We start from the raw sequence: 13,502 nt of genomic DNA on the forward strand, positions 1-13,502 counted from the left end.
TTTGCTGTGTTTGTTCTAAAGAATATATAGAGAAAATCATAATTTTCCCAAAGCACCAAAGAACATCATAAGTACTGTAATATATTGATTGTTTCTTGTTATTCCCCACTTCAGCACCATTTATAATGTCCAAGACACCTGAAATGTTCACATCCATTTTAAACAACTCTAACACGTCTTTTAAAATGATATCTGAAGCGATACTGATATTTGTGCAAGTACTTTTGATGTCATTCATGTTTTGACATTAATTTTTCTTACTTCCCCTTTGCTAGCAATGTGATCAGACCTCTGCACCATATGGACACAGTGATTTCTAGAGTTCTAACAAAACTCCAGCATAGATGAGATCAGAAGAGGGGATAATACATGTTTTTTTTCAGGAAGAAGATGGCTTTTCTTAATGGCACACAAAAAAAGACAAGAAGAAGAAAAATAATCACATAGAACAAAATGCTTTTGCCAAAAGCACCGTGCATTTCTGCTTCCCATCTCCTTGCCTCTTCACCCCCACAGACCATACTCCAGCAACAAGGCTATTTTAACAGATGAAGAAGGGGGTTTGAGTGGGAAAGAAAAAAAGTAAGAAAAGGCTGCAATCTAAGAGTGTTAGAGCATGTGGCCACTGCATGAAACAGCAGTGTCATCATTATAACTGAGTTCTTGGGTTTATAAGTACCTCTCTCACGTATTCCCTCTTTAAATCCTCTCATTCCATCTCGACTTTCCACTGTAATTTCTGCAATCCCTTTGAGGAGAGAAGGGAGAGGTTGAGCACAGGAAAGAGAATTGACAGGCAAGCCAGTTGAAATGTGGAGAGAGGAAAGGTTTGTGTATGGATTGTACAGTGAAAGATGCAGAAGGAAAGAAAAGAACTGGATCAAAGCCAAAAAGGAGAGAGCTCAAAGGAAGGGCCAAACAAGGGCTGAATCAGGTTATGCAGTTCTGAAGAAGTAGCTCTGTCAGGTTTTCATTCATGGGTGGTGGTGAGCTCTTTCCCTTGGTAACTAGTGCCAGCAAGCTGCTACTGTATTACTTTACTGACTTTCTTTCCATGTTGCCTGCACAGTTAGGAAAAGCATCAGCTATTCATGAACAAAGCCCTCTCTCGTGTTTCTCCCTCTGGGCACTCCTTAGATTTGCCATTGTTGGATTGATTACTTTAAATAAAAGTCCACTTTTAGAGTTGAGTCCTTAGCAGTCCCCAGCACCATCTTCACTCCTTTCAAACCAACTGTGGAACACAGCTGCTTCTCCCTTAAGCTAAAGAAGCAGCTGTTGTTGCACTACATGTGTTACTGGAGTTCAGCTCAATCAGATCTCCTAGTGAAATTAATGTAAGTCAAGGGCTGATTAAAGACTGAGGAGCAATTATTTAAAGTATGCTGCATTTACTACTACTACTACTACTACTACTACTAATAATAATAATAATAATAATATGGAAATGCTTCATGTTTCTTAAGTTTCTGGACCCTCATTATTCTGTGTGCCTTGTAAGCCTTTCAGACATTGAGAGTTGTTTTTGTTTTACATGCAGACTCTACCTATTTCTCTAACAGGAGAAATGCATAGTGGCAAGAGTTTGAAAGAGAGAAATGAGAGAGCGAGTAAGTGCTGCTGGGTTGGAGGATAGAAACGAGCACAAAAGAAGCCTGGCAAGCAGAATCAGATAAATGGACCAGAAAGTGAAGAAAATAAGGAGCAGATATGGAGGCAGGGAATGGAATTATTTAGGACTTCACAGATGAGTGACATGCCTAATTTTGGTGCACTAGGAGACAGAAGGCTTTGAAAGAAATTGGAGAACTTCGGAATGTAACCAGAGCTGCATCAGAAGGACTCCAATATTCAGAATAAAAATTGGGCAGATACAATTGACAGTGGTAAAAAGCTGGATCCTGAAAAATTGCAGACATAAAGTGGGAATGTTTTGCAATGATTTTCACAAGACTGAAAGGAAGGAAAGAGAAAAAAAACTACACAAATTGTGCTTCATATCCTACTGCTTTGAGATAATTTGCCAGAACATGTTTTTCTGCTCCAAACATTTTATCTTTTTGATGACCAGGTGATATCTAGAGGTGTGGTTTTGGATAACATGATGATTTAACATTTGTACTGAGTTCAAGGAAATGAGTCCAAATGAAACAAGTGATCATACTGTGAACTCAAAATGAGTAGGAAGTGCTTTTTAGTCAGTGTAGGGAGTACTGACTGAGCTACTTACAATTCTAGCAGGTTAGTTTTTGAACATTTGAGTTGGACATATTTGTGACATGAATTAGGTTATACATATTAATTATACATTATTAGTATTTGCATTGCTGTGGCCTTAGAACTGTTCAGTAGGGATATGAAACTCTCGCAGAGACTATTAAAAGTATCACAAGAATGTATGTATTCTAGTGCATTAATGTCTCAGTTCTTGGCCCATTGGTGGTTTGTTCAATTGGTAAGCCAAGAGAACACGTGACAGACATGTCATTTTTCAAAATGCTCAAATAACTTGGTCCCTTTGGGATAGGAAGAAAGATGGACCTTAGCCTTGAGAATCCAAATATTGAGCTTTTAAATGGGTATGGGGGGGAGGAGGCATTTGCAAAGAGCAAAGAATCCATGGACTTCAGGTCCATGGATGGTGTTGAAACTCCCAGAGGGTCGCTTCAGCTGAGTGTAAGGGTCTAATGAGCCAGTCTGACTGTTTATGGGCTGTGGTTAACCTCTTGCAAGTTAGGATTTCCTGTCGCCAGCAATGAGCTGTGACCGCCAGCACCACAGTGTTAATGATGAGGTAGGGGCTGATGAATGGCTGGACTCCAGACAGCAGCCTTCACTGGCAAGGAATCAAGTGGCTAGAGGGAGAAAAACATTGAAGTCTACAAGGGAAATAATGCAATCTCCAGAACCTATAATTCCCATGTTTAAAAAAAGAAAGGGATAAAGAAACTGGCGACAAATTCAAAACAAGTGAAGCTTTTATCTCTGCATTCTGAATAGAAGATTGTTCTTCAGCAAAACTGGCTGTAAAAGCCAGGCCAGTTAAAACAATATGCAGGCTGCTTGCCTCCAAGTAACCAGAAATTGTTGGCTCGGAGTAGCCTGTTCTGAGGAGCCAACCTGCTGGGAGACGTTATCCAAGCAACGGCTTGAATGTAATTCCTCCCGCTGTGGAATGGCTCTTTGGCAAATGAAGACCCTAATTAGAGATGGAAGGGTTTCTATTTTGTTTTTCTTTAATCCTTGCCCCGAGGCCTCTGCAATACAGCCATGTCTCTGCTTGCGTGGAGAGAAGTTTCCAGTTTCCCTTTGTAACAAAAATCCTCCACCTTTTTCATTTTTGTTTTCCCCTTCTTTTTATCTTTTTTTTTCCATTGGATTTAAATTGTGATTGTGCTTTTAAATTTTAAAATGCTGCTTCACACTTTCTATACTTCTTAATTGGTAAGCAGCTGTTGTAATGCTGTGTAATATAGGGCACGTGTATAAAACATATCTCAAGGTGCCAGAGAATTTGAGTATTCCAGTCAGGAAGGAGTTTTATGCTGGTGTGATATATGGGGATTTGACTGTCTTGTTTTCAGACAGAAATATTGAGACAGAAGAAAGTTCCTTTTTCATTATCTCAGAAAAGGTTTGAAATGGCATCCTGTTTATGCTTGGCTTAACGGAGTTTCTGGAATTACCAGGGAATTGTACATTAACAGGTCTGAAGCATCAGTTGGTTAATTTGTAACTTCTGCTGTTTGCAAAGTAGATGGCTGTCCTTTTCTCCTTCCTCCTCTGCCCTGCAGAATTGGCCTGTGGCCTGGCTTGCTGGCTCCAGTGTTGGTTCAAGGGACAAGGTATTTTTTTTGTGATTGATTGAGCCTGATAGCAGTGTGGGGGGAGAAAAGAGAGAGGCCTGGATTGTTCAGATGTTGTTGTCTGTATTCTGTGTAGCTCTTGAGAGAAACAGGTTTTTGCATTTTCACAGTTGCAAGGAAAATGCTGTGGGTTTTGTGTAGGGTTCTTAATGATGAGCAGGTTTGAATGCTATTGCCTAGCTTCATGTGATGCCATTTCTGCCACGCTGAAAATCTAACCCTGCCATCCATAGAATGGGGGTGCAGTTCATACCCACTGCTTGTTTTAATAGGGTTGTTTAAGGTATTCCTTTCCCCTGAAGAAGTTTAGAGCTCTGAGAGCATCAGGGTCAGAGCACCATTCAGCTGACTGGAATGGCAAACTGACAGTGGCAACATCTTGTCACAGCCTGCAGATTCATCATGTATTTATTTAAGAACCGGTGGTCTCCTCATCATTAGGACTTCCTGGGTTTGTCCAGACTTAACTGAGGTTTTCTCAAAACTGGAGAAAGTTAAACCCTGATAAGGTGGTTCCTAATGCTGTTTCAGCACAAAAGTTGTCCTATGCTAATATTTAAAAAAAAAAAAAATCAAATGAAGACAAGTCTGCAGAAGTGTCATAGTTCAACCACACAACTACAGCAAACCTCTACTAGAAAAGCCAATATTATAGAACCCAGTACTGCATATTCTGCATCATATCTCAGTAATATTGTCTATATCTTTGTGTTCTCACTTGACCTTGATATGGAGAAAACAGGTGCAAATCAACTGATGTTGGAACAGACTTTGTTACTTTTGAGTCTGCTCAACAGAAGACCAAGACCACTGAGTTGCTATATCAGTCATTTATTTTGGTGAAATATTGCAGATGGAAACCTCATTCCTTCAGCTGTATTCCCTAGCAGCCAAGATCGTTGAAATCCTTGAGCTGCTTTTCCAGGGCAGTAAAACAAGACACTGCAGCTTTTCATTGAAAATCTTGTTCCTTGGAGTCACAGAGTTTGCAAGTTGCATGTCACAGAGTGTTGCTCGTGTGTTACCAGAACACTGTGTGAGAGGCTGACTTCTCTTATTTCAAAGCACCAGAAGACAGCTGATGATAGAATCAGCTATGAAAAATGTTCCACTTAACACTGCTTGCATAATCCCACTCTTTTATCAGATTAATGACCATTGACTCCACCATGCAGAGAGATCTGACATAGACTTTGAATTTGATGGGCTTGGAATATCCAGAAAATATGCTTCAAGTTCAATAATTATTAGTTCATAGAGAAACTTAGGGGGGGAAAAAAAACCTCAAAAACTGACAGAGAAAATTCAGGCTGGGTCAGTTGTCAGTTAAATAAGGACATACAAATCAATTTTATTAAGGGCATACAAATCAATTTTATTGACTACTCTGTTCAACAGTCTCCGCACTGATTTAGGGTAATACCATATTTTCTGCCCCAAAAACCAAGATGTACTGAAAAAAGGAACGGCATTAGGAAAAAGCCATTGTTATACCTGTTGGAGCTGTGCTGTTACCCTTAATTCTAGCAGCATTTTGCTTTTGGGATCCATAGGACTGTTTTCTGTGTACTGTGCCCTCATTTTGGAGGACCAGCTAATAATGCTGACATCCCATAGTTTGCTAAAAGTTTGCTAATAGTTTGCTAAAAGGAGTTTACTGGCATTTGTACTGGTTATTCCTTAAACCATTGCCCATTGTTTCTTAACCCAGGGAATAAATCAACCTCCTCATGTAGCACATACCATAATTATAATAAATATTTGTTAACTAGAGTGTACTAAGTTCCAAGAAGATAATACCTAGAGTTGGGTGAACAATTGTACAAATCCAGGAAGAGAGATAGGTAGTTTTTAATGTAAAAAAATTTGTGAGAGCATAATTTTATATCACCGGGATATATCTGTGGCTTATACAGGCAGCCAATACTTTTGAAGCATCATTTTCTCCCTTCAGTCCATCAGTATTATCCAGGATGTTAACTTAAAAAAGTTTATTTATAAGTAGTAATCTGGCTCTGCCAATAGCCATGTTCAACAAAAGGTACTCTCTTAATGCAAGATGTGTAATGCATTACTATGTTGATGTAAATGGCAGAGCTTGCGGTGCTTAATGAACTTTGATCTCCCCACCTATAGTTTAAGCCTTGGTCTTTCTCTCCTCTGTAATTTATTCACTCTCTGAAATCCATTAGATTAAAGTGTCATGTCCTCAGGTGCAAATACTGCTGGATATTGTCAGGGAATTCTAACTCTGGCAAATAAGTAAATGTAATGAATAGAGGCTGATGCTGTTGGTGTGATTTTTCTCTTAAAGGAGAACCTTGTTAAGCAGCTTTTCTTATGATGGTTTCTCCACTGTTGTGTTCTAACTGAAACAATAATTGGAATGAAACCATACTGTAAAGCAGAGGGGAGGAGATGCTTGCCATGTTCATATGTGCAAGCCTGCACAGTCCTTCAAGGAAGGAGCTGAACTTAGTTTTGGTTGTTGCTGTCCTACCTGACTCGAATGAACGCGAGGAACATGCACCTGTTTAATAATTATCTGGTCCCTTGGGATGAAAGTTTGCCTCATCAAGGAAGTTGTTACTTCCTTATTGTATTTGCCTGGCCCACAGGGAGGTAGTGCAGAGCTCTTAAAATCTTTCTGGTGTTCTTTGAGGTAATAACTTAAAATTCCTCAGGCCTGGAGATGTGGAGAGGTATTTTTCTTGTGCTTCTGTCACGTGCATTTCCTCTTATCTTACTTAGATTACAAGGTCTAGTAAATTCTGCCAGATTTTAATCTGAGACAGTATTTAATGTGCTTTTTATTGGTAACGTCCATTGTTCTGTAGTAGCATAAACTCTAGACTCTGAACACAGAGATGGACTGGGAGGTTGTCGCTGTGAACAAAGTGATCACTTGAATTATGAGAAGTGCAATTACCATTTTTTTTTAAATCTATTACTCGTTACAAAAGGGGAAGAATACTGATACGTAGTGACAGTCATTTGTTTTAAGCCATAGAAGACAATCACAGAAAGAAATAGGCCTGGCAAATTAACGGGAATTGAATTGTGGAAATGTCTGATTGTTTGCCACAAGTATTGTGAATGTAATACACAATACTTGTGTAAGTATGAGCTTATTTTCCCCCCTCATCTAGCTTGTGTTTATTTTTGATGCAGGTTTGGTCACTTTGCTTAGAAAAATGATTCGAGGGAGTCTTAAATGCTGGCTAGCCCAAAAAGAAAAAAAAAATCACGTGCCTATTACAGACTGGCATTATTTTAAGTGGGACTCAACATCGCTGTGTTATTTTGAGCTGCCCTGATTACTGACGAGTGGACAGACTATTTTCAAAGACGTTTTGACTGGAACGATCCTGCGGGTATTTTCGGGGATGCCGAAGGACCGGCAGGTGTTCCAGGTTGCCCCGGTCACAGGTGCGCTCTTCCCCGGAGCCGGGGGCAGGAGGGGAATGCCCAGCGAGCAGAGGCGCTCGGGCTCCCCTCAGCACTGCCCGCTCTTACGGCCGAGCTGGAGGCGGGGGAGGCGGAGGCAGCCGCGCTCTGATCTCCGGCCAGCGGAACCTGGCCCGTCGGGCGGCCCCCGAGCCCGCCGGAGAGGGCTGGCGCCCGGCTCCCGGTGCGGGCCGTGCCCTGGGGCGCTCGGCGCGGCGGGAGCGCCTCTCTAGCACCTTGTGCAGGAGTGGTCAGCGCCTCCGGCAGAGGAAGTTTGGTTGGAGCGAACTTCCAGGCAGGAGCGCCTTTCCCTGGGTATCAGGATTTAAACCGCAGCAAGGAATAAATCCCCGCGTTTCCCCGCTGCCCCGGCCCCTTCCTCTCCCCTCCATGGCCGGGGACAGGCGGCGCTTCCGGCGCGGGGGCGCTGCGGCCGCAGGGGGGCGCTGTGCGCGGCCGCTGGCCCCTCAGGGCCGGCGTGGGGCGGGGGAAAGGCGGCCGGAGCCTCGCGGGGCTCGGGCTGCGAGCCTCGCTTGGCCCCAGTGAAGCGAGCCTTGCAGGGCACAGTAGAACGAACCTCGCTTGGCCCCAGTGAAGCGAGCCTTGCAGGGCACAGTGAAACGAGCCTCGCTTGGCCCCAGTGAAGCGAGCCTTGCAGGGCACAGTGAAACGAGCCTCGCTTGGCCCCAGTGAAATGACCCTCACAGGGGAGTTTCCACCTCCGGGTGTTAAGAGAGGAAAAGCACCGAGTAGAAACATTGTGGTGTGGAGGTTAATGGCAAATGGGGGTGACTCGCTTGGCCCCAGTGAAACGAGCGCCGCACTTGGCCACAGTGAAATGGGCCTCACTTGGACCCGGTGAAACGAGCGCCACACTTGGCAGGATGGCCACACGAGTCGCCCCCATTTGCATTAACCTCCACATCACAATGTTTTTACTCGGTGCTTTTCCTCTCTTTTAACACCCGGAGGTGGAAACTTGCTGCTCTTTCAGTGTGTTCGTGCAATTAAGGAGTTTTTATCGGCGCTGATCTGCAAAATCTCTTTAAAAATCTCTTCAGAGATCAAGGGGCCTTGCTTGTTGACTGATCATCCTGAAAAAAACATTCTGAATAGCCTGAACAGTTCTGTAAGCAGTGCGTGTCTGTAAGGGGTGCCTCCTAGGGAAACCTGGATGAGCCCTCACCTCAGGGCTGCTGCAGAGGAGAATGGGTGGTAGATTCCTTTTAACTCTTCCTCCCCAACAGTTCTTAGTCATTAACCAGGTGTGCCGACTTCAAAGGGGACAAATACCTGGTGGGCTGAGAAAAAGCTCTAATTTGGGAGTTGGTTTCCCTCATGTGCTGTCTGATGGGCCTTTTTGATTTTTAATAAAATAGGAGAATAGAGCAAAGCAAGTGACCTTTATGTATTCAAACCAACTCTCTGTACTGGCCAACATTTTTTCCAGGAAACTGCTGAGTAATGTTTCATAATTTATTAATTTTATTGGTTTCTCTTACATCTCAATATAAGTTCAAGTTCTGGTAGTCTGTGTGGAGGGCCAGTGCCTTCTTGTTTAGTACTGTGGTGGTGATAGCTGTCATTGCTTGGAGAAATAATTTCTTATATTCTGTGTCCATGAAGTTAATAGGATTTTGAAAAGTTACTGGGAATGTCTGCTTTGTGGAGCCATTGAGCAACATTTGAACAGTACATACAGAGACACAGTGGCAGAAGCAGGATAAAACCCCTGTGTTAGCCTTGTTTTCACTATCTCAGAGGATTTTAATATCTTCTAATGCCTTCTCTGTGCAGTTGGTAACTCCAGGTTTGGACTGTATTTGATGAAAAGCTGTGCACTTACATAGCTCGGATCAGCATGAGAAATGTATGCAACAGTTCTGACCTCCGATGGTCAGAAAAAGCAGTATTCTCTGAGGCACATTTTGAGATTGTGATATCCTAGTTTGTGAGAATGACACTGAAAAAGTATAAAGAACCCAGTCCACCTTAATTTTCTACACTTGTGAGCTTGTCTCCACCCCAGGTCTTTGCAAATATGGTTTTTAATGGCACTTCCAGGTAAAATGGAGGGAAAATAATATAATTTTAAAAAAATTCTTCTACTTAAAGTTTTAGGAGGGTCTAAATCTCATTTGAATTCCCTTAAAAGGTTGTTGAAAGAGGAGTTTGAGAAGGAAGGAGCAGAGACACTGTAGAAGCTGTAGTGAAGTTTAACTACCTTCCATGCTGGTTCAGGAACTCCTGTTTGTAATTGTCCTGTCATTTGTTTTAACTACACAGAAACACAAAATGTTAAGTTTCCTATCTGGAGATGAGGAGAGGGAGTAATTTTTGAGTCAAGAAGTTATCTTTTGGGGTGGGACTGAGGATGCTGTCTTTCTTATTGCAGGCCAAACGAGCAGTGCAGCGAGGAGCCACAGCGGTCATCTTTGATGTTTCTGAAAACCCAGATGCCATTGATCAGGTATGCAGCAATGTCAGGCAGGCAGCAATGCAGGTGTTGGGAACCTGGTAGAAAGGGAAAACGTTGGGGAGTTAGATTTTTTTTCTTCTAGCTTTTGCTAGAATCCAGAATCCAGGTCTGGGATTATGATTTTGAAAGAGGATGGAGGCAAATTTTTTGTGGCCCATTATCTAATCAAAGAGGTTTTCTTTGCCCAGCTCTGTGTACAAAACACAGGATGTTTGGCCTAACCAGCCTGTGATCAATAGTGTTGTTGAACAGCTGCTATTTTTGAGATTGTGAAACAACTTTCAAACCTGATTCTAAACAAGTTTTTTTAAAACTTATAACCATTTCTTTCTCATTTACAGCTGATGATTTCTGCCTATGTATTTTGTGGACAAGCAGGCTTTTTCTTCTTTTTCCAAGTCTTGTTATAACTTTCATCTTTTTATTTGAAGTGGGTGAGGTAATAGCCCTATGAAAGGCTTTAGCATATTTCAGCCAATTTTGGGTTATTTTAGTGAAGAAACATAAGCACAAAAGTAATTCTGCATTTGGTTTAGTTCTGTTTTGTCTTGAAACAAAACTGCTGTTTCTGTTACAGCAGAAACAAGTGGAGCTGATGAAGGTTTTAAATTGCAGTCTGTATTTGTGGGGGGAAAAGGGAGATCATCAATGTTTACATGAAAGAAGCTGGCTTTAATTCTGAAATGAGCATCTGTTGGACAAAGGAATGCAGAAGACCCTGTGCAATGGATGCTTTGAGTACTGTGGTCTGCATGTGCATCAAAGTTGCATCAAGCTCTGATCTCGAAAACATTCACAGGGATATTTTTTTCCCCTTTTCTACACAGGAAAAATCTCTTTACAAAGATGTGATCTGTCATTTTCTATTTTTTAACTCTGTGTTACAGCTTCTGGTTACTTTCAGCCACCCTGCTCTGGACTTGGGAAGCTGAGTTACTGTTTCTTGCTCTTTTCCCTCTAACAACAACAGCTTTCCTTGCTTGATTATAAATAATAAACTGGGTGCATCTGTCCCCAGGAGCTGGGAAACTGGTCTAGTGGATGTTTGAATATTTTGAGTGTACCAATAAAGTGGAAGAAGGTTATTGGCTTAGAGCAGTAGCTGACACAGTAAATAGGCTCTGTTAGATGAAAGAGCAGTAGCCTGTGGAAACACTGGCAAACAGGAGAGGAATCACTGGATGTTGCTTTATACTCTAAAAGTTACAGTTACTGGATTGGCTCTGTTCTCATGCTGCTCTGGATGCTTGTTTTTAATGGATTTTGAGTCTCACCTAAAGTCTTCAGAACCTTTGACATTGGGGTGCTGAGTAATTTGTCTTTAAAATAAGTACCATTTTGGCACTCATAATGGAATTGTGGTGGAAGACAATGACAGATAACAGTGGAGGGAAAACTGACATGAGGTAATCTGGAGTATCTTTGGTTCAAATGGAAATATCCTAAGACTCTGAGGGGAGCTGTTTAGGAAGTTTTCTCATGTATGCTCATTGCCAAGCACTAGAACAAATAAGGGAGATTTCTTTGAAAAGGAGGAGTGGACTATTATGAAAGGCAGTGCTTCCTGCCAGTCAATGAACAGAAATTGGAAGCAGGCCTGACCAGCAGAATTGTCCTCAGATAATTTGGTAGATGCCAAATGAAAGGACTTTGCCTAAATGGGTTTTATTCCCACTGATCTGAGTATCTTCTGCTGTAAATTAAGAATGAAACTTCTATTTTTAGGAATGCTTTTTGATTTGTTTCTTAGTTTTACTTTTGCATATTTGAAGAGGAGTAACAGCACCCAGAGCATCATGGTTAGCAAGAGTCTGACAATGTGCAAAAATGAGGAACTGGGAGAATTCTCTCTTGAGCAAGAAATTATGAGAGAGAGTATGTGTCTGGGAATGGAAGGATAGTGAGTGGATTTGGCCCTAGGCCAGCAAGGCTTGTAGACATGTAGGGTTCCTGGATGCTGCAGCTAGGTTTTAGCTCATCACAAGACACTTGCCTTAAAAGTAATTTGATCAGTGTTCTCAGAAAATCCACCAAATACTAGGAATAATCACTTTTTAAAAGCCTCAGTGAAATCTCTTATCATCTGGTCAGTTAAAGTAGACTCCTTTAATCAGGATGATGGACCAGTCAGCTGGTAATTTCTGCATGGTTTAGTCAGAACTAACAGGTAGCTGTCAACAATGCAGATACGTTACTTGGCCACAAGATGCTCTTGTTCTGTTTGCTCACATTCCTCTCATCTCATTCCTTTCCCCTGTACCATTTCCATCTGCTTGTCAGTGCATTGCTTGTTTTCTGTCAACCAGCCTCTGCATTCATATTTTGCTCATCAGTCAGAATAAGCTATATGAATTTATTGTGTTGGTGCTGTTTTTTAACAGAGCAGTTCTCTTGTATAGTTATAACTCTTTCTGGTATATAATTTAGCAGATTGTTGTTCTGCATTTATTGGCCAGAGAAGTTGCACATTTTCCTCACTTGCAGGTTTTCAGCATTACACTGGATAAAGCTGTGAGCAGCCTGATTTGATGTCATAGTTGACCCTGCCTTGACCATGAGGTTGGCTCATTACATGCCTTCCCACTCACATTATTTTCTGATTCTGTGATTTGACCTTTTGGACAAAACATAGCTGGATCTGGAAGGAACTTTCAGGGTGAATTTTGTGGTCTATTCAATACTTTAGTCTTTGGGGCCCCCCATCCTGCAATCAGTAGGTCTCATCATTGCGAGAATTCAAGCAATTTTGAATGAGTTTGTAGAGTTAAACATCAGAAATTACTTAATTAATAACTTAATTTGGCTAGGTACAAAGAGCCTGAAAGACACGATTCTGATGTGAGATTGTTCAGGGAGCTGAAGAAATTTCTATGGGAAAATGTTGAAATTGAAAGATTGATAAAATGTAGCAGGGACAATTTTTTTGGAATGTGCAGATTTTTATTCTTCCTTATTGTGAGGTTTAACATTACAGTATTAATATCTGCACGGATCCATGATGCAGCTAAGTTAAAGCAGCTGTTCAGAAATAGCATTTGCTTATCCTTAATCTCAGTTTTGGTCCATAAAAAAAAAAAAGGCAGCATGAGTCAAAAGTTTAATTGAGATTTAATTCTGTGGAATATTTAACTAAAAGTCTGTGCTACAAGAGAACAATAGGTGCTTGAAATCAATTCCATGTTCATACTCCTTAACCATTCTCTGCATTGTCCAGAAGGAAGGTGGTTTTCCTGAAACAGGAAAACCTTCTGAGCAGACTACTTTTTTTTTGTTCTAGCTGAACCAGGGCTCAGAGGACCCTCTGAAGAGACCAGTGGTGTATGTGAAAGGTGCTGATGCTGTCAAGCTCATGAACATAGTTAACAAGCAGAAAGTGGCCCGGGCCAGGATTCAGCATCGCCCCCCACGGGTGAGACTCTCAGATCCTTTCTCTGGGTATCTCAGTGCTGTTACTGCGGGCAGGGCTTGCTCACAGCGCTGGCGGTGAAGATGTTCTGGTGCTCCTTGTGTGCATTAATACTTGTGAAATTCTGTTGACCTAAATAAACTGTGGACAAGCAGCTGGACCTGGTGTAAGTATAGAATCCACAATGTGGCATCTGCTGTCTTTCAGAAGGATACTTTTGAGTATAGAAATGGCTAAAAAATTCACACAGTAGAAGCTTTCCTTTTTCTTATTTATTGCACACTCCTGATGGTTCAGTTTTGTA

General features: G+C 41.7%; 1 protein-coding gene across 2 annotated transcripts in view; it reads left to right on the forward strand.

The window, feature by feature from the left end:
- The window catches only part of ZNRF3 (zinc and ring finger 3), a 70,781-nt gene that overhangs the window by 41,982 nt on the left and 15,297 nt on the right, over positions 1–13,502 (forward strand). For both annotated transcript variants that reach the window (XM_041410052.1, XM_041410053.1), the window contains exons 3-4: positions 9,709–9,783; positions 13,070–13,201. In XM_041410052.1, coding sequence (XP_041265986.1) covers positions 9,709–9,783; positions 13,070–13,201 — 207 coding nt within the window. The remainder of the gene's footprint in view (positions 1–9,708; positions 9,784–13,069; positions 13,202–13,502) is intronic.

This window comes from Onychostruthus taczanowskii, unplaced genomic scaffold (genome assembly GCF_017590055.1).
Source record: "Onychostruthus taczanowskii isolate IOZ18803 unplaced genomic scaffold, ASM1759005v1 scaffold32, whole genome shotgun sequence".
NCBI lineage: Eukaryota > Metazoa > Chordata > Aves > Passeriformes > Passeridae > Onychostruthus > Onychostruthus taczanowskii.